Consider the following 27,004-nt stretch of genomic DNA (forward strand, 5'->3'; position numbering starts at 1 on the left):
TTTGAGTAGGTGAGGTGCGAAAGGCACCAGTAGCTATCCATATCCTGATGATGATGATGGACAGAGTAACCTTTGTAGGTTACTCTGTCTTGCCGAACCATAGACTTGGGACCCATAATCCAGCTTTGAACGTATAAGTGCATGATAAAGATGGAGCAATGAAGCTCGATCAGAACCCCACTCAGTAGAGGATAGAGTGCGAAGGAGGTTCAAAGTTCTTTTGCACTTTTCTCTTAGTTGACGAATGTGTGCTAGAAATGTGAATTTTCTGTCAAAGATGAGTCCCAAGAACTTGGTTCTGTAGCTACTGGAATAACAGTATGTCCCATTCTTAGTTCAGGATCTGGGTGATGAGTGTGTTTTCAACAGAAGTGTACACAGACACTTTTTTCTATTGAAAACCTAAATCCATTATTGAGAGCCCACAGAGAGACATGATCAATTGCTTGCTGAAATTGCCTTTCAATTACCCTCATGTTACGTGAGTGACAGTAAATTGTGAAGTCATCAACATATAGAGCATTGTCTACAGTGGGAGGAAGCTGTTCAATAATTGAGATAATTTTAATAGCAAAAAAGGGTTACATTTAAGACAGAGCCTTGGGGAACACCTTGCTTGTGTTGGATCTTTTCCTGGTTTTGGGATAGCAATGACAATTGACTTATGCCAAGAATTTGGAAACTCTTCCTCTGCAAGTATTCTATTGTATAAGAGAAGAAGATCCATAGAAGATGATGGCAGATGTTTTATCATTTCATAATGGATGTCATTAGGTCCTACTGCACTAAGGTGAGATTGTAGGAGAGCTCTTTTTAGTTCCTCCTTGACAAATGGCTGAAGAATGTTGGTAGAAAAATTAAGCCTTTGTTTCTTTTGCTGCTCTTTCAGTATTAAAAATTCCGGAGAATATGAAGCTATTGCTGAGATTTTAGCAAAAGTTTCTCCCAAAGTATCTGCAAAAGCTTTGGGATCAGCAAGAACACCTACATTATAGTCTAAGGTGGACAAACAATGTGTACTATATCTGCCTTTCATTTTCTGGATTTTATCCCATACAATTTTTGGACTGGCCATTTGGTTAATTGATGTAGTAAATTGGATCCATGATCGTTTTTGACTCTGACATCTTACATAACGTGCTTTGGCTTGAGCACGCTTGAAAGTTATTAAATTTGATGTGGTGGGGTATCTATGAAATATGCTCAATGCTCTGTGTTGATCTTTTTTGGCTGCCTGACATTCTGGGTTCCACCAAGGCTTTGAATAGACTAGGAATAAAGATGATATTTTTGGGATGGAGGTTGTTGCAGCCTGGACAATGAATTCTGTTATATATTTTACAGCTTCATTGATAGGTGTTTGACTGATGGCATCAGTATTAAGTTTTGCAAGGTGAGAGAAAGTGTTCCAGTCAGCCTGGTCCATTTTCCATATAGGTATCCGTGTGGGTGAACATGGTTCCTGTGAAGACATTGTACAAAGGACAGGAAAGTGATCACTTCCATATATGTTCTCTTCAACGTCCCACATAAGCAGTGGAAGAATGGAAGGGGAACAGATTGTAAGACCAATTGCAGAATATGAGTGGGTAGGCATATGGAAGAAAGTATTGAGTTTATTATTTAGAAGGGAAAGGTTATTGTTATCAAGAATTTTTTCAATGATTCAACCTCGTCTATTAGTGTTGGCACTACCCCATAGAGTATTGTGACCATTAAAGTCACCCATCAAAAGTGTGGGTTCAGGCAGTTGCAAGATAAGGTTATCAAGATCAATTTCATTTAAATCAGCATTTGGTGGTAAACAAATTGAGCATACTGTAATAAGAAATCCCACAGAGAAGCGAATCGCTACTGCTTCCAGAGAATATTAATTTGGACCTGATGGAAAGGAATATGACTGCCCACTAGGATAGCTACTCCTCCATGAGCAGGACCATCACTAGTTCTATCCTTACGTACAACAGTGAAATTCCTAAAGGTACGGTCCTCATTCGGTCTTAAGTAAGTTTCCTGTAGACAGAAACAGAAAAGTTTGTGTTTCTGCAACAACATCTTGATATCGTCAATATTCTGGCAGATCCCACGACAGTTCCATTGTAAAAATTTTCCTATTGTTTGGATTTTATTGACTTGTCTGGTTTTCGAGAGGTTGAGGGCTTACCTTTGTCAGATTTATATTTATCCATTGTTTTAGGAAAGTATGGATGGCCAGTGTCCATCTCTTCCTCTGGTAGAGTGTTCAAAACATCAAATGTGTTAGGGTCAGTTGGTATGTTTAGTTTGCTTTCAGTGGGTATCGAGGTATCCATTTTTTCTGTGCGAGTGTCTGGTGGTTTATCTTTGGGTGAAGTCTCCATAATTTTTTTGACAGGTGAGTTTTCATCCAAAGGACCATTTTTGAAGTTGTCTCTGGAGTAAGGCCATAGGTCTTGTGATTAATGCGCTCAACAGAGAAGCACTTGCGATCATAAAGTTCAGGTATGGTGAAATTAACTAATGGTGGAATAGACATACATGTTTGAGTTGCAGTTGGCACTTTTTTGTTATTTTTTCAGCATAAGAGGATCGTAGAATAGGTGTAATGGTGGCCAGCTTTCTTTTTGCATCCTGATATGTTATGTTTTGTTCTGTTTTAATTTTTTGTATCTCTTTTTCATTTTTCCATTTCTGACATGCACAAAAGTATGCTGGATGATCTCCCTGACAGTTGACACATTTAGCTTTTTTTTCACAGCAATATTTATTATCATATTCTTTATTACCACATTGGGCACAGGTAGTAGAACCATGACAGGCAGTTTGGACATGTCCATATCTTTGACATTTAAAGCATCTCAGTGGGTTAGGAATGTACATTCTAACAGGACAGCTCAGATACCCTGCTTTTACAGATGTCAGAGGCCTAGGTGTATCAAAAGTAAGGATGATATTCTTGGTTGAGACCAGGCGACCATCTCTATGTATCAGGATGCGCCTCACACCTGTCACTCCTTGATCTTTAAGCTCTGAACATATCTCCTCATCAGGAACATTAAGGAGATCCCATTCTGATATCACTCTGCTACTGGAATTGAGTGTTCTGTGAGGTGTTACTGCAATTTGTATTCCACCCATTGTTGTTGCTCTCAGTAGTTTCTCGGAATGTTGTTTGCACATTGTTTCCACGAAGATATCACCAGAACGCAATTTCTTGACAGTTTTGGAAGGTCCTGCCAGTCCTTCTAAACCTTTTTGGATAAAGAAGGGTGACATTTTTCCAATTGGTTTTTCACCTGTTGCATGAATGATTAAAAAGATTGGTACATTTATGTTAGTATTCGATATCTTTTGTTTTTTACTTCTGTTTCCATATTATCAGTACTTAGGGTCTCTGAAACATTTGAGGATGAAGAATTCATATTTAAAGAATTTTTAATTTGGCGCCAGAGCTCCCCACTGACCATGGAGCCATACATGGACGCCCACTATCCGGCAAGCAAAGACTGCACTCAGGAGTGGAATGCCATTACGCTATACCGGCACTGCAGCAGGTCTAGGATCCTGACCCCAGACCATGGGGGTGAGAGACTTACTGCAACACCGTTGACTCTTGCAGGCAAGCCCACTAGCCGATTGATCCTGGCTGAGCCATCCAGAACCACCTGTCTTGCCGAAGTAGGGGCCAAAGTAGTGCAAGACTACCAGGATTCCCCTTTCCTGATGTCCACGGGTCGCACTGCACAGCATACACGCCGTTGGATCCCAGTGATGGTGGTCTGGAAAAAGGATAGTGAAAAAGACTCAGGAGAAGTAGAGCAAAGAATATGGGAAGAAAAGCAAAGAAAAAGAGGAAGAATGAAATGCATAAAGGTAGGAATGAGACAGGTATGAATGGCAATCAGAGTTATGATCAGGGAAATAGGAGTGATCAGACTGAAGAGAGAGGTGTGGTATAGCAGCTAGAGTACAGAAGGTTGGTGGAATGGCCTCAAAGACAAGCAGAATGTTATGTTATGTTTATATACAATTGTAAGGAGTATCCAAAATAAGGGAGCTGAGTTCTGTTGCACTGAGTGAGTCAGTATACCCAAATATAATTGGTGTAAGTGAAACTCGGTTGCCTGAGGATGATGTACTGTTGTTGAGAACAGAAATGGAAGGATATACAATTTTCAAGAACAGAAAGGTGAAAAGATGAGTGGGAGTAGCATAAATGATTGTAGCAGAATTTTGTCCACAAACGATGGAAGTTGAAAATGGTAGTGCATGTGAAGATCTTGTGTGGTGCAAAGTTGCAATTAACAGACTAGTATATAATAGGATATTGTTGTTGTCTTGTCCTTTTAAAGAGTCTTAGATGTTTCCATGTGTTCCTCGAACTGCTTTGGCTATGTCAATGATTTTGTTTGTATAGAACTGTTGTTCAGGATTAGGATCTATTTCTTGCAAGGCTGCTGTAATTGCTGGACAGGTAAAGATGTGAGTGGGTGTCAGTTCAGTATTGGGGCAGTTGTTGCAGTTTCTATATGTTCTCGTATCATCTGTATTGATCTTCATTCCTCTATAATGTCTGCTCGTAGTCTTGCTATCGTGGTGGAGGTCTTTCTGTCAGCATTGATTTCGGGAATTTGATGTTGTATCACTGATTTCAGTGTAATTAGTTTAGCTTTCACTAGTGTGTTAGCATCAGCAAGAGTTATCATGTGAGTTTCTTGGTTGAGTTCTCTGGCCTCTTTTGCTAATTTATCAGCTGCTTCGTTGTAATCAATGCCTACATGATCAGGAATCCATTAAAATGCAATTTTTTCCTAAACACTTTAGTTGATTTAAGAGTTTATGGCTCTTGTGTGAGCTTGATTGCCATTTTTGATTGCCTCCATAGCTGATCTTGAGTCACTGTAAATTATAATTCCCTTAAATTGTTGAGATGATGATAATTTTAAGTAGGCTTCAAATGCTTTATTAATTGCATAAAATTCGCTGGTAAAATTGGAAGCAATTCTCCCAGATCCAACTTTTATTGAAAGTTTTTTACCTTTTGGGATAGAAGGAGAACACCAGTGCCTCCATTAATCATACTGGTGTCTGACGATCCATCGGTATAACAAATAACCTGTTTGAAGGATGAAAGAAGGGTGATAGTATTTAGACCTTTTTCTTGGAGCATTTCTTTTGATTCTTTTTTTGTACAGAGTTTGGTAAGGTTTAGATTTATGGAAGTATTTGGAGGTAAAGGACTGGAAAATAGAGGTTCTTTGTTTATGTGGGCATTTAGCTGATCAAGACCTATTTCCTTCCTGATAGTGTCATCATATTGTAAAGTTGATGATTTGTGAAGTCTGCATTTTTATTCCAATGTTCATAAGTTTTTAGGGAGATATGATCGCTTTGGTAGCTTCTGATATTTATGAATTTTATGGCAGCAAATTTTCGTCTGTCCTCCAGCAGGTTGAGCCCACATTCCTGTTGGGCTCTGATGTTGTTAGTGGTTGAGACTGCACCACTGATAATCTTCGATGCTTTTGCTTGTATTTTGTCTAATTTTTCCTTTACCGATGAGACTGAAGGTGACCAGATAGATGCTGCATATTCCATATTGGCCTTATTAGTGTAGTGTAAGTAGTTTGAGGATTTTTGGCTTTGCGCCCCAATTTATTCCACAAAGCCTTTTCAGTATATTTAATTTTTTTTTTAGCTCTGTTGGAAGTGTTAGAGATGTGTTGTGCAAAATGTAATTCCTGATCAAGCATAATACCAAGGTATTTTGGATTTGTGACTTTTTCAATTAGTTTGTTGTTGATCATGACTTTGGGATTGTAGGAATGTCTATTTTTCCTGTCTGTACTAAAGGTGCTTAGTTTTGTTTTATCTAGGTTAATTTTGAGTTTAAGTTCATCTGACTATTTTTCTAATCCTCTCATGGATTTGTTTAGAATCTCCTCTGATTCTCTGATTTTAGCACTAGTGTGGCAGATGGCTATATAGCATCTGCGTAGCAAGCTACTTTTGTGTTTTCTGTAAAGTAGGGATGAATGTTATTGACATATAAAAGGAATAGTAAAGGACTGAGTACTGAGCCCTGGGAAACACCAGCCCAGGTTCTCCGCTCTCTTGACATTGCTGCATTGATTCTAACCTTAATCTTTCTTCCTCTAATGAAATCAGCAATCCAGATTGAAGCGTTTCCTCTAATTCCAATATCATGTACTGTTTGTATTAATTTTTTGATCTAAACACGATCGAAAGCAGCAGTCATATCAAGGAATATGGAAGTTGTCTTTTTTGTTGGTTTTTCCTGAAACGAATCTATTATTGTTTGGCAGAAGTGGAATAATTGATCTGTTGTCGAATGACGGGCTCTATAGGCAGTTTGGTAATAGTTAATTTTCTTATTTTTTGTCAGCCAGTGCATGAGCCTGGAGCGTATGATTCTTTCAGTAATTTTACAGATATGCTAGTTAATGTGATAGATTTATAGCTTTGACATTCTGCAGCATTTTTGTCAGGTTTCAGGATGGGTACAATAACTGATTTTTTCCATTCTTTTGGAAGTTTGCTTGTTCGCCAAGAGGTATTGAGAATATCCAGAAGTTGTTCGTTGGCATTTTTGCCAAGGTGTTTGACCATAGGATCAAAGATAAGATAAGACCAAAGATAAGTTTTCTCGATTGATGAATTTAGTTCACTTAGTGTAAATTCTTCGGAGAAGATGTCATTAGTTTGGTATGTTCTTGCTTGTTTTAGTATTTTACTTGCGAGTTTATTGAGGGTCTTGTCCTCTCTGTTATGCTGAAGTTTGGAGTTGTCTGAATAGGTTTTTGCCAGTGTGTTTGCAATTTCTTGATCTGTAATAGCTTGTTTCCCAGCATTTGTGATGAAGTTTATTTTCTGTTGGCTGTCTTTTCTTGGGTCCAGGTTACTGCAAAGCTCTGCCCATTTCTCTTGCTTGCACTTCCAAATTTCCTGCTCTATTCTGTGTCTTATGTCCATTAAGACTAGTATATAATAGGATATTGTTATAGGCAATAGAATGTAGAATTATGTCCATAAACAATGGAAGCTGAAAATGGTAGTACATGTGAAGATCTTAAAACGATGTGGTACAAAGTTGAAATTAACAGACTAGTACATAACAGGATATTGTTATAGGCAATAGAATGTAGAGAATACTGATCATGAAATGCTTATGGAAACTGGTTGGACATGTACACTTATTCTTCCACTTCATTTGATAAATCTTGCAGGGTACAAATGATCAGAGCTTCAAGATGTTTTCATGACATGTAACAATAAGCTTTCTAAACAATAATTAGGAATTATATTGTTAATTTTTGAAAGTTGACTTATATCATGATGATTAATCCTATTTTATTATGTAAATCTGTTTCTCTCCTAACTCTACAGGTTCTATCCCCAGTTCCAAGTATTTGGTGTGTCACTATGCTATATACATGAAAAGTGAGCTTTCTTTTTATACATTTTATTAACTACACACACACACACACACACACACACACACACACACACACATAAATAAATTTGTATATTAAAAAAGATTAATAATGCTTCTACTCACTTACTCACTCACACTCATAACTTTAAAATATTGGGTTTTCTGGCATTAAATATAAGATATCTGCAGAGGAAACAGTTAACATATTTGAGTCAGACTCAAACAGATATAACAGAAACCTTAGCAAATCTTGTTCTAGAAAATCAAATCACATGTTTCCTCGTTAATCTTTAAGTTTACTAAGGGAAACAGCAGAAACAAATTTCCTGGTACACAATCACAGAAGAAAATTCATACCTGTAGTGTCAATATATGCCTTACTTCAAGCATAATCAGTTTCTATTATTAAAACAGGTACCAAAAAACCATCAACAGTTTACTTCATAAAATTTACCTGTCCAGTACTAAAACAGAATACAATTTTTTGTAATGTTCCTGCATTTTTATTTGACAACAGTCAATTCCACAAACATGGAAAACAGCTTTCCATCTAATTTTCACCCGAAAAATCAAAAATGACAATAATAAAAATACATTAACTTCTCAATAGGAACTTGAATAAGGAATCCACAAAAAAAAAACCTATTCATTCCTTATATTTTTCTTTATTTCTTAAAGAGAATAATTTACAACTCTCCCTCATCTTCTTCTATCTGTATCATTTCTTTTTTTACAATGCCTCGGATCTTTTACCAAAAAGATAAGAAAAATATGTAACAGGTTTGATACCAACTCTCAGTCCAGATGACAGATCTCTCCCCAAACTGTAATATTAAAATTTATATACTCAAAATTTGTCCTCCATCTATTTTTTCATTTATGCTATACTATCTGTGAATACTAGTCTGACATATTTACCTGACATCATGGAAGTATGACTTCCCTCCCACCCAAAACAATTCAGCCACTAAATATTGCCCCCATACTTTACTTCTTTTGAAAACAGTCAGCTTCTTCAATAACTGGAGGCCCACCAATTAATTAGTAATCACCAATACAGATTCTATCATTCTTGTTCTACAGCAGATCTCTAGTCAATGATGCTCACCCATGGACAAGCCATGGTGATCTGGTGGCACAGAGGACTACTTTGAGAAGAAGAAGCAATCCACCATGTGTCATGACGGATTGTTTCTTCTCTTCAGATTTCTCCTACTAATGCCAGAGTATAATTAGAGCTCTGTATTTTTACAGAAGCTCTTCTTTCTATTTCTTCCAGTTTACTGGTCCTGTGTTATATCTCACAAGAAAGATCTCATTTCATTTCTCCTTATCTTTGATAATACTAATATCTGCACAAGATCTGATTTTTTCTTGTCTTAAGGGTGACTTATGCCTCTAGCCAAATGATTTCTACCTTATGTCTTTTCTACAAATATTTTCGTGGCACTGCTCCACCAAACTGACCAATATCATTCCTTCATTTTCCTCTATCATGTTCAAAATATGAGCAGCTGCTGGTAAGGTCAACATCCAACATACAGTTCACCTTTAAACTTACTGAAACAACTACATATTCTTCTCTTTCACTCAGTACACCTTCGTTCTTTGAGACGTTTTTTTTCCTACTTCATGCTGTATTCACCAAAGACTACAACCTGTAGCTATCAAGAAATACACCAACAGGTTTCTTATTCCTCTTTAAAAACTTGCTCACACAGCACTATTGTGATTTTGACTTCTTGTGTGGGAAGGTGAAGTTTAGTTATGTTCAGATATTCCTATAAATAGAAATGAAGATTCCCTTGACATCAAAGGTGGGTCCACGAAGGATAATATTAATGAACAGATGATTATCAGAATTTTTTTTTCTTTTTTTATCTAGTAATCTCTTTTTAGGCCAGAATCAGTGAACCAGTATGAACACACCAGGAAATGAGTTGAAGATACCATTCTCCTAAGCCAAATGGTGAAGATGATGAGATTTGTTATGGATATATATATATATATATATATATATATATATATATGCCAGTAAATGTGGGTTTGCAATATGATAATATTTAAAAAGGTAAACAGTGTCAGCTTCTTTTTCTGTAGTAAGCTTAATATGCAAGAGAGATTAATTTTGTCAAAAATTGTAAGCACTAAGTTCAGCATTGAAATGTGACCAAATAGCAAATTAATAAAATGAAAAGAGCAATGGTTTGGAAAAGGAAGTTAAGAATAGTCACCTCCCTCAGGATACCCTAATAAAGCAGTTTGCAAGAGTTGGAAATCACACTGCTATGCATTCATTGTATTTATAAAGTTTGTAAAGACTCTGTTCTACATCTATATATAGCTAAAGTTCTTTGCAAATCCAATACATAAACTGTCTTCAAGCCTATGAAGACAGCTTTAGTCTTGCTTTCAGTTAACAATGTTTACAATCTCTTTCTAGCAATCTATTTTGGAGAGTCAGGTTGATAAGCATAAATAAGAAAGGATGAACATAAAGCTTACATAAAGTTTCTCTAATTAGACAAGTTGGGTCTTTGCAAAGCATGCTATCTATACTAGAGACAGCATGATTCACAAGCCAATAAAACAACAACATTTACAAAGAAGAAACTGAAAAGCTTACACAAGCAGCAAAATCATTTCTTGCTTTCTTGTAGCAATCTACTGCTCTTTTTAAAGCCTCTCTTCGTTTTTCTAGTATCTACAATAAAAAACAAAATGTAAAGTCTGGAAAGTACACAAATTATCAATACAGCAATGAGAAATTTTAAATAAAGTAAAAAAATGTAGTAAAAAAAAGTATAACTTTTGTTCCTCATAAATATAATTTTATTCAAGTTTTATTTTATTTTGATGGTTGGAATGCAAGAGTCACTCATCAGTACTACTAATTTAAATGTCACATGTAAGGAATGACAAACATTTGATTTCTTCTTGAGTACCGTACCATTAAATATGGAAATAGCAGAATGAGAATAGCTGGTATGGTGGAGAGCCAACTGAATACATTTATATGGAATAAGACAGAAATTAGCCAAAACATGAAATTAGCAATATACAAAACAGTGTTCTAACCAGCTTTAAGTTATGGATTTGAGAGCTGGGTTAGAAATAAAGCACTTGATCAAAGACTAGAGACCACAGATGAGAGCTTTAAGGAAAATTAGAGGAGGAGGGGAGGAGAAGAGTGAACAGATAGCATCAATGGCAGAATCATATTAAAATTGAAAATATTAGAAAGGGACTTGACATTGTTAGCTTTCAAAAATATGTGAGGAGCTAATCTAAGGTGGTATGGCCACTTAAATAGAATAGATGAAGAAACGTTAGCAAAACATGTGTTTGATGCCAATATGGCAGGAAAGAGACCCAGAGGAAGACCACAGTCTAGGTAGATTGATCCAGTCAGAAGTGCCTTAGAAGAATGAAATTTTAAATATGACAATACTGGAGTGCAGACAAGTAATAGACTAATTTGGAGGAAAACTGATGATAAGAGATTAATAATAATGCGAACTTAATCATCTAGTGCTGTCACGGTAGTCTGAACACCCCTCAAGGGTACATATTAGGAAACTGATGATGATGAAGTATTAAAAATTAGTTAAAGTGTACTTATTTGATAATATCTATAGATTTTCCTGCAGCAAAAATTCAATTATTAAGATAGGCAAAACTATTGATGATAAAACAACTTCTTTCTTTTAAGGTTACACGGTGATCAGCATTCATATTAATTAAATTAGGGAAACAAAACACACGTGTTAAAAAGATTATTTTACTGATTACAAATAAAATAATAACTTTACGTTTTGACCCCTGTATTGAGGTCATCTTCAGAAGGATACATTCAGAAGTATAAGAACACGCTACATGCTGTTGCACACTACACAAGTAAATTACATCTACGCTGTTAACTAATCTTTTTTTTCCCTTAGCCTGCCCTCTAGTGGAAAAAATAAATAAAAATAAATAAATAAATAAAAAAAAAAAAATAAATAAAAATAAATAAATAAATAAATAAAAAAAACTACAATAAACTCTGCTAAAGTCCTCATGTACTAGGCTTCTTCTGGAATTATACAGTTATATTACGATTATCTTCTGGATTTGTCCAGGTTGCTATTGAATGTTCAAGGTGAAAAAAAAAACACTGCACTGGGTCTTGTATTGAGATTTTTCTTTGTGGTTGCTATGAAGGTTGTAGACGGGTCCTCCACATTCTTGGAATTGTTAGACCATCATTTTTATTCAGATTCGGATCATGTTTGAGCATTTCACATGCTTCCTTGAATTTACGCTCAAACCAGCTTTAGGTGCGGTGTAGGGACTTGGTACCTTTCCAGTCAATTCTGTGGTATGTTTGGAGTGCATGGTCAGAAAGGCCGGTTTTTCCAAAATGGAGGTATTATATGTAACGTTTGTGTTCATACTTTCTGATTGGGATGGTTCGTCCTGTTTCCCCTATGTACGGTATGTTACAAGTGCAATCTATTTTGTAAACCCCCAGGTGGGCTAAGTGTGGCAGGGGATCCTTGGAAGAATTGAGTAGGTGCCTTAATTTTGTCGGGGGTTTGAAGGTGGTTTTGATGTTGTATTTGTGTAGTGTTCTGTCTATTTTTTCTGAAATGCCTCTAACATATGGTATAGCAATAGCATTCTTGAAATCTTTTTTGTTATTAGTGGTATCTTTGTGGAGGATCTTGTGAATGGTTTTTATACTTTATCCATTTTTTATAAAGGTATGTTTGATGGTCTCATATTCATGATTAAGAGCTTGTTCAGTTGAACAAATGGTTTGAGCTCTGTGTTTAAGGGTGCTTATAACCCCTAGTTTTTGTGTTGGGTGGTGATAGGAAGTTTTGTGTATGTATTGGCCTGTGTGTGTAGGTTTGCGGTAAACTGAGAAGGAGAGACAGCCTGAAGGAAGACGTGTGACAAGTGTGTCTAGGAACAGAAGAGAGTCGTTTTTTTCTATTTCAATGGTGAATTGGATGCGTTCGTGTTGTTTGTTCAGGTGGCTAAGGAATGTATCTAGTGCTTGACGGCCATGGGGCCAAATGGCGAAAATATCGTCGACGTATCTGAGCCAAATTTTGGGCTATAGGCACGCCGATCCTAGAGCTCGTTGCTCAAAATCTTCCATATAAAAGTTCGCTATTGGGGGGGGAGAGTGGAGAGCCCATGGCGGTACCTTCTTTCTGAAGGGTAAAAATTGTTTTGCCACACGAAACCTCTTAAACCTCTTTCGATATGATATATCGAAAGAGGTTTAAGATCCCTCCCCGCCAATGTAGCTGACAAAATACGGATGGAAACTGCCTGTTTACTAAATGCAACCAAAAAATTAAGCAGCAACCTAAACAAAGCGGATAAACTGGCCCTCAAATCCCTAAAAAATAACAGTGACATTATTATCACAAAAGCAGATAAAGGGAATGCCACTATTGTTTTTAAATCGGACAACCTACATTGAAAAAATGAACCATTTGGTATCGGACCACAACACCTACCAAATGGTAAATTACAACCCCACGCAACGCAACAAAAAGAAAACTACTGAACTATTTAAATCAGTTAACACATGGCCGGAAGAAACAATTAAAAAATTAATACCGCAGCAGTATGCCCGCGCACCCAGAATTTATGGCCTGCCAAAAGTACACAAAATAGACACACCATTACGTCCAATTGTGGAAGGAAATGACAGTCCGAATTACTACTTAGCCAAAAAATTAGCTGCCACACTCAAGGAATTGGTTGGTCATTCCCCTTCCTACATAAAAAATACACAATTCATAAACAAAATTAAAAATATTACACTCAACGACCAAGATCTATTAGTCAGCTTTGACATAACTTCCCTTTTCACCAATGTCCCAATCAATGATACTATCCTACTCTTACAGAACATATTTCCACACGACATCACGGCCCTCTTTGCCCACGTACTCCTCTCCGGATATTTCGTGTGGCAAAACAATTTTTACCTTCAAAAAGAAGGTACCGCCATGGGCTCTCCACTCTCCCCCCCCAATAGCGAACTTTTATATAGAAGATTTTGAGCAACGAGCTCTAGGATCGCCATGCCTAAAGCCCAAAATTTGGCTCAGATACGTCGACGAAATTTTCGCCATTTGGCCCCACGGCCGCCAAGCACTAGATACATTCCTTAGCCACCTGAACAAACAACACGAACGCATCCAATTCACCATTGAAATAGAAAAAAACAACTCTCTTCCGTTCCTAGACACACTTGTCACACGTCTTCCTTCAGGCTGTCTCTCCTTCTCAGTTTACCGCAAACCTACACACACAGGCCAATACATACACAAAACTTCCTATCACCACCCAACACAAAAACTAGGGGTTATAAGCACCCTTAAACACAGAGCTCAAACCATTTGTTCAACTGAACAAGCTCTTAACCATGAATATGAGACCATCAAACATACCTTTATAAAAAATGGATACAGTATAAAAACCATTCACAAGATCCTCCACAAAGATACCACTAATAACAAAAAAGATTTCAAGAATGCTATTGCTATACCATATGTTAGAGGCATTTCAGAAAAAATAGACAGAACACTACACAAATACAACATCAAAACCACCTTCAAACCCCCGACAAAATTAAGGCACCTACTCAATTCTTCCAAGGATCCCCTGCCACACTTAACCCACCCGGGGGTTTACAAAATAGATTGCACTTGTAACATACCGTACATAGGGGAAACAGGACGAACTATCCCAATCAGAAAGGATGAACACAAATGTCACATAAAATACCTCCATTTTGGAAAAACCGGCCTTTCTGACCATGCACTCCAAACATACCACAGAATTGACTGGAAAGGTACCAAGTCCCTACACCGCACCTAAAACTGGTTTGAGCATAAATTCAAGGAAGCATGTGAAATGCTCAAACATGATCCGAATCTGAATAAAAATGATGGTCTAACAATTCCAAGAATGTGGAGGACCCGTCTACAACCTTCATAGCAACCACAAAGAAAAATCTCAATACAAGACCCAGTGCAGTGTTTTTTTTTTCACCTTGAACATTCAATAGCAACCTGGACAAATCCAGAAGATAATCGTAATATAACTGTATAATTCCAGAAGAAGCCTAGTACATGAGGACTTTAGCAGAGTTTATTGCAGTTTTATTTATTTATTTATTTATTTTTATTTTTTTTTTCCACTAGAGGGCAGGCTAAGGGAAAAAAAAAAGATTAGTTAACAACGTAGATGTAATTTACTTGTGTAGTGTGCAACAGCATGTAGCATGTTCTTATACTTCTGAATGTATCCTTCTGAAGATGACCTCAATACAGGGGTCGAAACGTAAAGTTATTATTTTATTTGTAATCAGTAAAATAATCTTTTTAACACGTGTGTTTTGTTTCCCTAATTTAATTAATATGAATAAAACAACTTCATTTTCCACTATAAGTAAACTGTTGATTGGTATAAGTAAACAGAGCTCACAAACAGACTTTGTTTGTGTGCTCTGAAGATGCTGGATATAATACCAGCAATATATTAGCATTTAAGTCAATAAATAGTTATTTTCTTATCAATTTGTGTTTGCATCTATACTGTTAAAATCCAATCAACATGTGAGACGAACACATAAGCCTTTCCACGCGGTATAAGTAAACTGATTATCTCATCTTCCTTTTACCCTCTTTTACTTTGTGGTGCCGAGGGTTTATTAATCATCGGACTTCAAACCATTCACAGGATAAGGTGGTCAGCCCTACGCCCTGTGTATATCCTATGTCCGTAGTGTTGAGTTCTCAAGGCTGGTTTGCCTGCTTTGCAGGATGAAAAAACTGATTATATCACTTGCTTATAATGAACAGCTGTGATATATCTTGTTGCACAGGCTCAGTATTATATATAATGGAGTGATAATACAGTATAAAAAATGTGATAATTCAAATATAGGGAGAATAGCTGATGTACAGAAGAAGTGAGAATAGAATATAAGAACAGAAATATATAGAAAAAAACTTCACAAAGATGAATCTTTGTAGAAAAAAAAATTAAAACAGCCAGGTTAAACAGCCACATAGTATAAACTGTGTTTTTCTGACAGCTATCAACAAAAGCATAAGACAATTAGTAACTTATTGATGAGATCAAGTTTTGAATTGATGACTGTTATTGAACTTAAAATTTTAATGTTTCAAGGCACACTTTCATGTGAAGCATAGTAGGAAAAAAGAAATTGTATGCATATAAAATAAACATGCAAAGAAATTATATTCTTGGTTTAATGCTTTATCCAAGAATATGATTTCTGGCATCTTTAATTTATAGTATAGCAAAGTGAAAAAACTTTCAAATCTATCTCTAATCCGAAATTGAATGCAGCTGAATTGCTACTGCTGAAGCCACTCTGGTTAGAGTATAATAAATTTAGTTTAATCCTTTATCCAAGTGTGAGCAAACAAAGTTTGCACCTGAAAGTATCTTCAGGACTGGGGTAAGGTGGTACAACACTAGGGCACTCCTTGCAAAGGTGGAGCAAGCTACCAACACTCCTATCTCAGTATCTCCCAAATGCAAAACACATCTCCTTGCGGATGTCTAATGTTATGCATTAAGGGAAGGGCCACAACCCAGACTAGTTTCGACCTTTATTGAGGTCTCTTCAGTGGGAGCAAACTTTGTTTGCTCACACTTGGATAAAGGATTAAACTAAATTTATTATGAAGCTACTCTGTTAAAAGTTGTTCTGAAACCGAATCAAAAATTAAATTAAATTAAATTAAATTGAAGATGCCAAGAATTTATATTCTTGTTTAATCCTTTATCTAAGTGAAAGCATACAAAGTTTGTGCCTGAAAGTATCTTTATAACTGGCTACTTGTATATAGAGGCTAATGATTTCACATTAATTGCCTTAGTCCTATAATACAATGCACACATCCTTTTAGACATGTATAATGCTATGCATTATGGAAAGGGTTACTATCCAGACTATTTTTGACCTTTATTGAGGTCTCATCAATGGGAGCCAAACCCAGAAGATATACAAAGGCTGAATTAATGCAGAAGTCATATAATTCCCATATACAAGTAATGAAACAGTAACACCTTTTTTACTACTTGTATAAAATTCTCATATATATGTATGTTTCACTACTTGTATATATTTCCCATATACAAGAAGTGAAAAGGTGTTACCTTTTCACTACTTGCATATGGGAAATATACGACTTCTGCATTATTTGTTCATCTTTGGGCTTGATTCTGGAAAAAGTGGTTCAGCTTGGTGGCAGGTTTTTGCCTGTCACCAAGTAGAGCTACTGATGAGAGTTTAATGAGTTTAGGAGTGATCCCTTTGGGTCACTCAGTGAGATTTAGTGTGATCTTGTAGATCACTCAGAGCTTTTGGAGAGATGTAGCTCTGCACCTTAACAACACATCAATAAAGGTCGAAACCAATATTGATAGTGGCCCTTCCTATAATGCATTATTATGGGATACTAAGGCAGTCAATGTGAAGTCATTGGCCACTATATTGCAAGTAACCTATTCATGAAGATAATTCATGTGCAAACTTTGTTTGCTTACACTTGGATAAAGGATTAAACAAGATGTAGAAAGGAAATACAATTTGTCTTGTTATTGAATACAGAACCATGTCAAAACTTCAAAGATATCCAATATCTATACTATATTGAAAGCTTTGTTGGATGTTTCACAGAAGAAGAAAAAGATTATTCCATGAAATAATTAACCAGAGTAGGAGAAAGGTGTATCCCATGGCTAGTCCATTTTACTAACTTCCTTCACAGGAGAATTTCTTGCATCTTTAAGTTAATTTATAACCAATTAAAAAAACTTTCAATGATGTGAATCTGAAATTCGGATTTATGATGGCCTGTCTTCAAAGTATGGAATATTCTTTGATGTGTGTGTGTGCGTGTGTGTGTGTTGGTTTTTGTATGAATAAAAGTGCACCTACCTTTTTTTTTCTCTTTGATGAAAAATTATCTCTATTCTGAATTACCTCAGTACTATATGACAATAAGACTCCAGATCAATCAGAGATTCCCTAACTTTTATACCTTGTGCCCCTTAAAATATTTTATAAACTCAATTCTCTTCCAGAATAAGTGCAAATTAATAGCCAATATGAAAATTAGACACAAGAATAAATATTTTTTGATAATCTAAAGCTAAATTTTATATATATATATATATATATATATATATATAAAGTATTACACTTCAAAGAGCTTTGTATACACCTTTGTGAATGTTGTCAATGAATTTAAATTGTAGAAATACACTTGAAGTGTCTATAAGAATGTGTATGTATGTGTGTGTGGTGGTGGTGGAAGCAGTTAAGAAGATAAAATGTGTTGTAGAAAGTTTTTCCACTTGGTTACTAAGTATATTACTTGACAAGAACTTATATTAAATTAAAAATGCTAAGAAATTATATTCTTGTTTATTTCTTTTATCCATGTATAAGCAAACAAAGTTTGTGTATGAAGTTTCTTCATGACTAGGCTCTTTGTATACAGAAGTTAATACCATAGCATTATACCAACAGGAAAGGATATGTGTTGCATTATTGGATAATAAGGCAATTAATGGGAAGTCATTAGCTTCTGTATACAAGTAGCCTAGTTACTACTTATATGTAATAGGGAGGCAATTAATACACCTTTTTAGTACTTGTATGTGGAAGATATGACTTTTTGCATTGATTTAATATTAATATTCTCCTGGGTCCAACTCCCAATGATGAGACCTGAATAAAGGTCAAAACAAGATTGGATAGTAATGACTCATCCCATAATGCCTTTGCTTTATGAGAAAGTGAGGCAATTGATACAAAGATATTGCATGTGCAAACTTTGCTTACACATGGATAAAGGATTAAAACAATATCATTTCTTGTTCAAGAATTAATATAATAAAAAATCTATTAATGTGTTTCTTGAAGAGCTGGGAGAATTTTAGTAATTGGGGAAAATGGTGTCATTTACTTTATAAATCCACCAAGGCACTATTAGTTTGAATTCTACAATACCGTATGACAAATTACTTCAACCAGGCAAAGGATTTTAAAATTGTTTCTCCATATGTTGTTAAAAAAAAGTGCTCCATACCAATATGTGTCACCCCAGAAAACCACTTACACCTTTACCCCACTGTGGGAACATTTTCTCTTGGTCAACAAAGACTCAAGGATTTTTTATTTTATTTATTTTTTTTGGAACTTGCTTTAGCAAACTATGCAAATTCTGCATTTTGTAGTGAAATGACCAAATTTAAGGGATTCCTAAAGAGTCATTTTTATTATTTAAAAAAGTCATGTCAATGAATTTAGTTATATGAATCTGCAATGTTTTTCCAGAGAGTTAAGTAAAAAAGTACTGTTAACAAAAATTCATTGATTTAAATTTTTTAATGTACCTATGTGTGCATAAATAAATTGAAAAATGATTATGTATTATTATTATTTTACAAATAATTTTTATATATACATTTTAAGAAATATCTCCAAAAACTATATCTATATCTCGTTTTGAATATTCACATAAATGAAAACTTACTAAGTTTAAATGGACATCTGATGAAACCAATTATATAGACTAGAGGATAAGAATATGTTTTTTCATTAGATGGAAATTATATGTTATATTACAAATCAATTTTTCTTCATAAGTATGTGTGAAGTAGAAAAAGAATTGACCAGGACTTCTGACCAAATTGTTCAATCTCTCGTGGTGCACCCCCATTAGCAGTTATCTGGAGACTGAACAAATGAGGATGGGCTGGCAGTTTAGGATTTAGCTAGCCAAACTGTATTTTGTAGTAGTTTAAACCAAATGACAATGATAGTACAACAAGATGAAGTCATGTTGGCTGAAGAATCACTCAGTTTAAAAGGCCCTGCTGTTTTTGTTAGGGAACCAAGATGAACAGCAGAAAATAAGCTACTGGGACAAAACTCAATATCAGCAGATTTCAAGATATGCACCATCAAGATAAGAAGTATTAACAGAACTAGCAGAAGAAAGTACTACACTAACATAATTGATGTTACTGAAACAAAGAAGACAAAAACAGGTAAGACACTTCTAAATAACAACTACAAGATATTATATTCAGATAATGATGATGTGGAAAAGGAAGGAGTAGCAATAGTCTTTAATACCAAACATAATCTTCTGGAATAGCATGCAATATTAAGTAGAGTGATATGGACAAATATCGCTCAAATATGGAAAAAAAATGGAGTTAGACAATGAGACTTATTTGCACTTATGATCTAAAACAAGTTTGAATCAAGAAGAAGTGAAGGAACTGTTCTAGTCATTTAGAGGAGGCAAATGATATAAAGAAAAAGGAAAAGCTGGTCCTTACTGGAGATTCAAACAGAAAAGTAGGAAAAGACCATATAGATATCTGTTGGGAGAATTTAGAGAACAGAGAAAGCTAATAAAAATAAGATTACTACTATCTTTTAATATAAAAATATGCACAAATTGATACAGAGAGAAAATACAAGGAATAAGGAAAGTCTCACTGACTATGTTACTATGAGTTAAGCAAATAGTGATATCTTCATGCTGGTTCAGAAACACTAGAATATGCAGGGGATTTGAAACATGAAGTGATCACTACTTAGTTTTGAGCAGAATAAAATTAAATATCATACTGAAAGAAATATGTAAGAACGTTTTTTAAAAAAATCAAGATGTGAAGTGTAGACTTAAGTATATAACTGTTATTAGAATAAAAATGAAAGGAATTTGAAAACAAGTACCAAACCTTCAAGATTCAGTGGCAGATTCTGAAAAAAGCGTTGTTTCAGCCAAAGAGGCATGTGGCAAAATTGGCTGCAAGGATAGAAATATCAGACCTCCAAGATAGACTCAAGAAGTTAAAGAGGAAGTCATGAAAAAGAGAAAAAGCATATAAAAGTTTCCAGCAAGTAAATCGCAATGCACTCTGAGAGAATACAGAGAAAAAAAATGTAAAAAAACAAACAGTGTGTGTAAATTGAGTTAAGCAAATGTTTTGGGAAGACTAGGTATGAATTCTTCTTCTTCTTCTTTCACTCTGCCTTATCCCATGTTAAACAGGGTCGGCGCACCAATCTTTAACCTTCCTCTTCCAAGTTCTCTGGTCCAGGGTATCCTTCGGACTCCATCCTTTTTCCCTAAGATCCTCTGTCATCTTATCCCTCCACCTGAGCTTGGGCCTGCCTCTTTTCCTCCTTCTCTTCAACTCCATATACTCCACTCGTTTACCAACATACTCCTCACCCTTCCTCTCAACATGTCCAAACCACCTCAACCTACTTTCTTGTATCTTCTTGCCAATTGGTCCCACCTTAACCGTCCCTCTGATGTAGTCATTCCTTATCCTGTCCTTCTTTGTCACAGCACTCATCCATCTCAACATCCGCATCTCCGCTACCTCCATCTTCCTCTCCTGTGCCTTGGTTATAGGCAACGTCTCCGCACCATGGAGCATCGCCGGCCTCACCACCATCTTATAGAGCTTTCCTTTCCTCTTACAACTCACTCTCTTGTCGCACAGGACCTCGCTCATCTTCCTCCAATTCATCCAACCGCATGTTATTCGGTGCTGTATTTCCTCATCCAGGTCACCATTCCTCTCGACAATTGACCCAAGGTACTTGAATTTCTTCCCTGAAATTAGCCTTTCACCCTGGAGTCGTATGACGATATCCTCGTCGCTCCCGTTGACATATATTCGGTCTTCACCCGGTTAATTCTCATGCCGCTCTCCTCCAATGCCTTTCTCCACTCTTCCAGGTGATGGAGAAATATAGATGGAGAAGTATTTTCAAGCTTCTCTCGGGATGATTCGCATAGAACAACGTCATCGGCAAACAGCATGCTCCATGGTGCCTCCTTCTTGACATCCTCCACTAGTACGTCCATGACCAGGTCAAAGAGGTAGGGGCTCAGAGGGGCTCTGACCCTATGACAATAGGGAACCCTTCTGTCATGCCGACACTAGACCTGACCTGAGTTTCTGTTCCCTCATACATCTCCTTCAACCTCACGTACTTCTCCGACACCCCCGTCTTCCTCATACACCTCCATACCTCCTGCCTGGCCACTCTGTCGTATGCCTTTTCCAGATCTATAAACACCATGTGCAGATCCACTTGCATCTCTCTATATTTCTCCATCAATCGCTATATTTCTCCATCCTTTTTCGTTTCCTGCCGTAACCTTGCTTCAATTACTCTTTTCCATATTTTTAATGTGTGTGACATCAGCTTGATTCCTCTATAGTTGCCACAGTCTTGAACATCTCCTCTTCCTTTGTAGATTGGGATGAGAATACTTTTCCTCCATTCCTCTGGTATCTTTTCCTGTTGGGCTATTTTACACATCAGATCCCATAACATATCCATGCCCTCGCTGTCCAAACTTTTCCATACTTCCCCAGGTATCTGGTCTGCTCCCACAGCCTTTCCATTCGTCATTTTTCTCAGTACCCAAACCACTTCCTCTCTACTTATGTCTTGCATCGGTCTCTCATTTACCTCTCCATCCTCGCACCTCCCTCTTGGATTCTCCTCATTTAGTAGTTTTCGGAAATATTCTTTCCATCTTCCTCTGATTTTGTCCTCGTCTTGTAATACTACTCCTGAGGCATCCTTTATCTGCTTGACTGATGTTATGTCTTTCGAGGCCTTATCTCTGGCTTTCGCTATTCTCAACAACTGAGCTTCGCCACCGTTTCTCTCCAGTTCTTCATAAACCTCATCAACTGCCCTCGCTTTCGCCCTTGCCACAGCTCTCTTTGCATTTTTCTTTGCTAATCTATATGCCTCCTTGTCGGCTCTAGTTCCAGTCATGTCCCATTTTTTCTTTGCCTCTTTCTTTTCCTTGATCTCCAACTTCACCTCCTCATTCCATCACCATGCCTCCTTATCCTCAGGTGGTCCCTTTCCTGATGTTATACCAAGCACCTCTTCTCCAATTTTTCTAATATTCCGACTATTAACGTCCCACCATTCTTCCACATCCTCTGGTAACTTCATTTCTTTCAATACTTCTTCTTTAAACTTATTCCTTGGTCCTTCCTCTTCCAATTTCCACCACTTTATTCTCCTCTGTACCCACCACTTCCGTCTATTCTTCTTTTCCCCTTTTATATCACAGTCTACCACAACCAACCTGTGCTGTGCTGCTACACTTTCTCCATTAATCACTTTACAGTTTTTCACCTCCTTCAGATGTTTCCTACGGCACATAATATAGTCAATCTGACTCATTCTATCCCCGCTCTTATAGGTTATCAGATGCCCAACTCTCTTCTTGAACCACGTGTTAGCTATAGCCAGATCGAAGGCCACAGCATATTCTATGATTTTTTTACCTTCTTCATTTCTTTCACCACTACTCCAACCTCCATGTACCCTTTCTTCACCACTTCGTCGCCTTCCTACATGCCCGTTCAGATCTGCTCCGACGATCACTGTCTCACCATCAGAGATTCCCATTACTACTTGGTCAAGTTCTCTCCAGAATGTCGCTTTCTCCTCATCATCACAACCTACTTGCGGAGGGTAGCCACACTTCCTCCGATCTCAAGCTTAACGCTCACAATCCGATCATTCTTCCGGCACACCTTGTAGACTCCACTCTTTAGCTCCTTATCGATGATAATTCCAACTCCGTTTCTTCCCTTCTCATCCACACCGCTATAAAACAGTTTATATCCCTCCGCCAGCTCCTTTGCTTTATTGCCTTTCCACCTTGTCTCCTGCACACACAAGATCTTCAGCTTCCTTCTTCTCATCATGTCAACTATCTCCCTACTCTTCCCATTTATCGTACCCACATTCAGCGACCCGATTCTTACTTTACACACACTCTCTTTCTGTTGGACTCGCTTCTTTAGCTGAACCCGTCCTTGGTTCAGTAGCCCTAGCCCACTTCTCACAGTCCTCGGGCGACAGAACTGCACGTCGCTTACGATATGAGATATCTTGGTCACTGGCCTCTAGATCCTCTCCACCTCTTCCTCATCGCCAAGAAACTCAGGTGACCAGATGTGCCCACAGTAGTCAAGATAGGGTTTTATCAAGGCTCTATATAGAGGAATAATAACCTGCTTGTCTCTGCTCGTCTTCAGTAACCAAGTAATATGATGAGCTGCTTTAGCCACTTTTGCTATGTTCTCTGAACTTCAACTCTATTTCCACCAATACTCCCAAATCCCTGGCTCTGTCAATTTCCTGGAGTACAGTTCCATCAATGTGCTTTAGTAAATACAAGGGACACCCTAGCCGTGATCCTTTCTCTGTTATCTAACATTTCATCCTGGGTTTGGCATGGTTTTTTTTACTAAAATGAAGACTAGGTATGAATATAAAACATAAATATCAGGGAGGGCAAAATGTTCTGCAGGCTTACATTTATACCATTGTCACCTTGTTACATGCCTTGGAAATGGAGGAAAGAATACTGTAAAAGGAATCAGAGATGAAAGAGATGACATGAAAACTGAAGATAAAGATATCCTAGATGTTTGTAATAATTATTTTGAAATATTGTTAAATGAAACAAGAAATTACATAACAGTGGTGGAAGATATTCAAAAGGAGTGCAATCATGAGTACATATCAATAATTGAGATAGAAAAACATGAAATCCTGAAATTGGGGAAGTAAGCTAGAGCAGATGATATTTGAGAAATAATGAAGTGTAGAGGTAGTTATACAGTGGTTGCATTGTATAATTCAGATGCCTGATCGCAGAACTGAATTTCAGATGATTGGAGTAGAGCTCTCATAGTACCCATCTATAAATTGGAAAATAAAATTGAATGTGAGAATTACAGAGGAATTTCTCCACATTCCAGGTAAGATTTATGCAAGTATACTTGAGAAGAGGCTAAGAAAAATTGTTGAAGAAAAATTCAGAGAACAAGCTGGGTTCAGGCCAAATCAGATTTTCATTTTGAGATAAGTGAAGGATAAGATGAATAACAAACCATCTTCCTATATTCCTTCAATTCTAAGAGCTAATTTAGAACTTAGATAGCTAGTGTATTAATATTATTATTATTATAGCTTCTCCATGGAGTCCTTAGTCTCATTGAGAGAGGCCCTAAACATCTGCACAGTATCTATCATACTTGGCAGCTATAAACTCATTCACAGTCATGGCACCCAAACAGACTCTGGCTACCCAATTCCACTCATTCACCACTTTCCAAGCAAAAAACTAGTTCTAACACCCTTGATAACTACACTACACATCCTTGGAAACTGAGAAGAAAAAGGATGGAAAAAGGATTAATACAATGAAAAATTTTCATTGTATTAATCTTGTAAAATCCTTTCAGTAATTTGTATGTCTCAATCATATCACCCCTTTTTTGCCTGTTAACCAATTTTTGTATACCCTACAAATCTTCCACCTGTTCTCATAAGTTTCATTCCATAGACCTGCTATCATCTTGGTCACTGGCCTCTAGATCCTCTCCACCTCTTCCTCATCGCCAAGAAACTCAGGTGACCAGATGTGCCCACAGTAGTCAAGATAGGGTTTATCAAGGCTCTATAAAGAGGAATAATAACCTGCTTGTCTCTGCTCGTCTTCAGTAACCAAGTAATACGATGAGCTGCTTTAGCCACTTTTGCTATGTTCTCTGGACTTCAACTCTATTTCCACCAATACTCCCAAATCCCTGGCTCTGTCAATTTCCTGGAGTACAGTTCCATCAATGTGCTATACAGCTGGTAATCTTTTCACCCCGAAATGCATGCCCAGACTGTTAGTCTATCCAAATCATCCTGCAAAATTTTAACATCGTCTGTATTAACTATTGCTCTACCCAACTGAACAGTTCCTCTCATATCGTTTCCTATATTATTAATGAACAAATTAAACAGTAGCAGCCCAAGAACAGAGCTCTATGGCAATGGCATTGTCACAGACCTTCTACTGGACACTACTCCTGAATAAACTATTCTCTGATATCTCTCTATCAACCACCCTCTTATCCACTTCACGAACTTTATATCCATCCCACATACTGGAATTTACATTAGAATTCCATGCAGATTCTTGTCAAAAGCATTTGCAAAATCCAGCAGCATCAATGTAAATTCATTACCTTTATCTGACTCAGCTGTCTGTCACTGTATTATAAAACGGGAGCAAGCTACTGAGAGAAAACCTACCCTTTGCAAACCATGTTGCTCCCATACAATATACCATTTCTGTATTTTGCTTTTGACCAACTTCTTCAGTACCTTGACAATAACTGATATGTTGATTGGGCAGTAATTTGCTACATCAATCTTGGAGCCTCTTTTATGCAATGGAACTATTTTCCCCTCTTTCCAACCCAGAGCTGAGACTTAGAATAAACAATGTGGTCAAACACACCAACAATTAGCACTTTCACTTAAAAGTTAAGCTGGTATACCATGTAATCCCATAGCTGTATTCACATCAAGGTTCTGTAATATGCTATGCACATCCATTTCATTTACTCAGTTCCCATATAAGCCTTTGTCTCTCTCTCTCGTTACTGCAATATGTTCACCTGGGTGATATACTCCTGCAAAGTTTTATCTTACTAATTCTACTGTTTCGACTAATTCAGTTATCTCCCTGCATTCAGCATTCATTAAAATCATTTTCCCATAAACATTCTTCCTTTTACTTACAACGTATCAAAAGAACTGTTTGGGATTATCTTTGGCCTGTACTGCTAATTTATTTTCATACTCTGCTTTTTCCTTTCTTATCACACTGGTTATCCTTGTGGCCTGTGCTTTGTACTGCTCATGTGCCTGCTGGTCACCTTTCTCCTTGAATCTCTCCAGAAATTTTTCTTTTATTTTTTCCTTTCTTTTTTTTTTATTTAGATCCAGCTTAATGATGATATTCATCTATTTAACTCCCACTTGATCTACTCTCTCCTGCCTCTAGGTATGCAAGTCTGCCATTACTTTCCTCGAACACTCCTTTACCACCTCCCATGCACTATCAATATCCCCTGTTGCTATTTTACATGCCATAGCACAGGTCCAAGCAATCTCCTAAGTTGTCATACTTGCCAGTCCTGTAATTCCACATATACCCCTTCTTAACTGAAAATTCCACACATTTATCCACCTCCCCTGTCAAGACCATATGATTACACTCACTAATTGGTAGTAACATGGTCATATTTGTTATAGACAAATTCTCAGATGTAATTACTAGATTGAGCACACTCTCGAACCCCTTAGTATATTCCATTACATGTTGTCTCAGGTAATTAAATATAGTAACTGCATAAATTCCATTTTCTTTCTCTCATATGTCCTCCCCTCCTTCCAGTATATGTTCCCATAGTTGAAATCCCCGTAATAATTGCTGGTAATCTGTAAAATTGTTTTTAAATGGCGCTGAGAGAACAGCTTTTCTCTTGCCACCTTGTCATATGCATTTTCCAGATCTATGAAACTTAAATACAGATCCTTGTTATATTTCCATGATTTCTCAACTGTCTGTCTAAAAGTTTTGTAGATCTGGA

The 27,004-nt window shown here is 36.8% G+C and overlaps 1 protein-coding gene across 2 annotated transcripts in view; it reads right to left on the reverse strand.

The window, feature by feature from the left end:
* Vps16A (vacuolar protein sorting 16) overlaps positions 1-27,004 on the reverse strand; it is a 432,364-nt gene that overhangs the window by 56,995 nt on the left and 348,365 nt on the right. For both annotated transcript variants that reach the window (XM_090412822.1, XM_090412821.1), the window contains exon 19: positions 10,062-10,139. In XM_090412822.1, the coding sequence (XP_090268948.1) occupies positions 10,062-10,139 (78 nt within the window). The remainder of the gene's footprint in view (positions 1-10,061; positions 10,140-27,004) is intronic.

This window comes from Typopeltis vanoorti, chromosome 23 (assembly GCF_054136105.1).
Source record: "Typopeltis vanoorti isolate ZY-2024b chromosome 23, IOZ_Tvanoo_1.0, whole genome shotgun sequence".
In the NCBI taxonomy this organism is placed as follows: domain Eukaryota; kingdom Metazoa; phylum Arthropoda; class Arachnida; order Uropygi; family Thelyphonidae; genus Typopeltis; species Typopeltis vanoorti.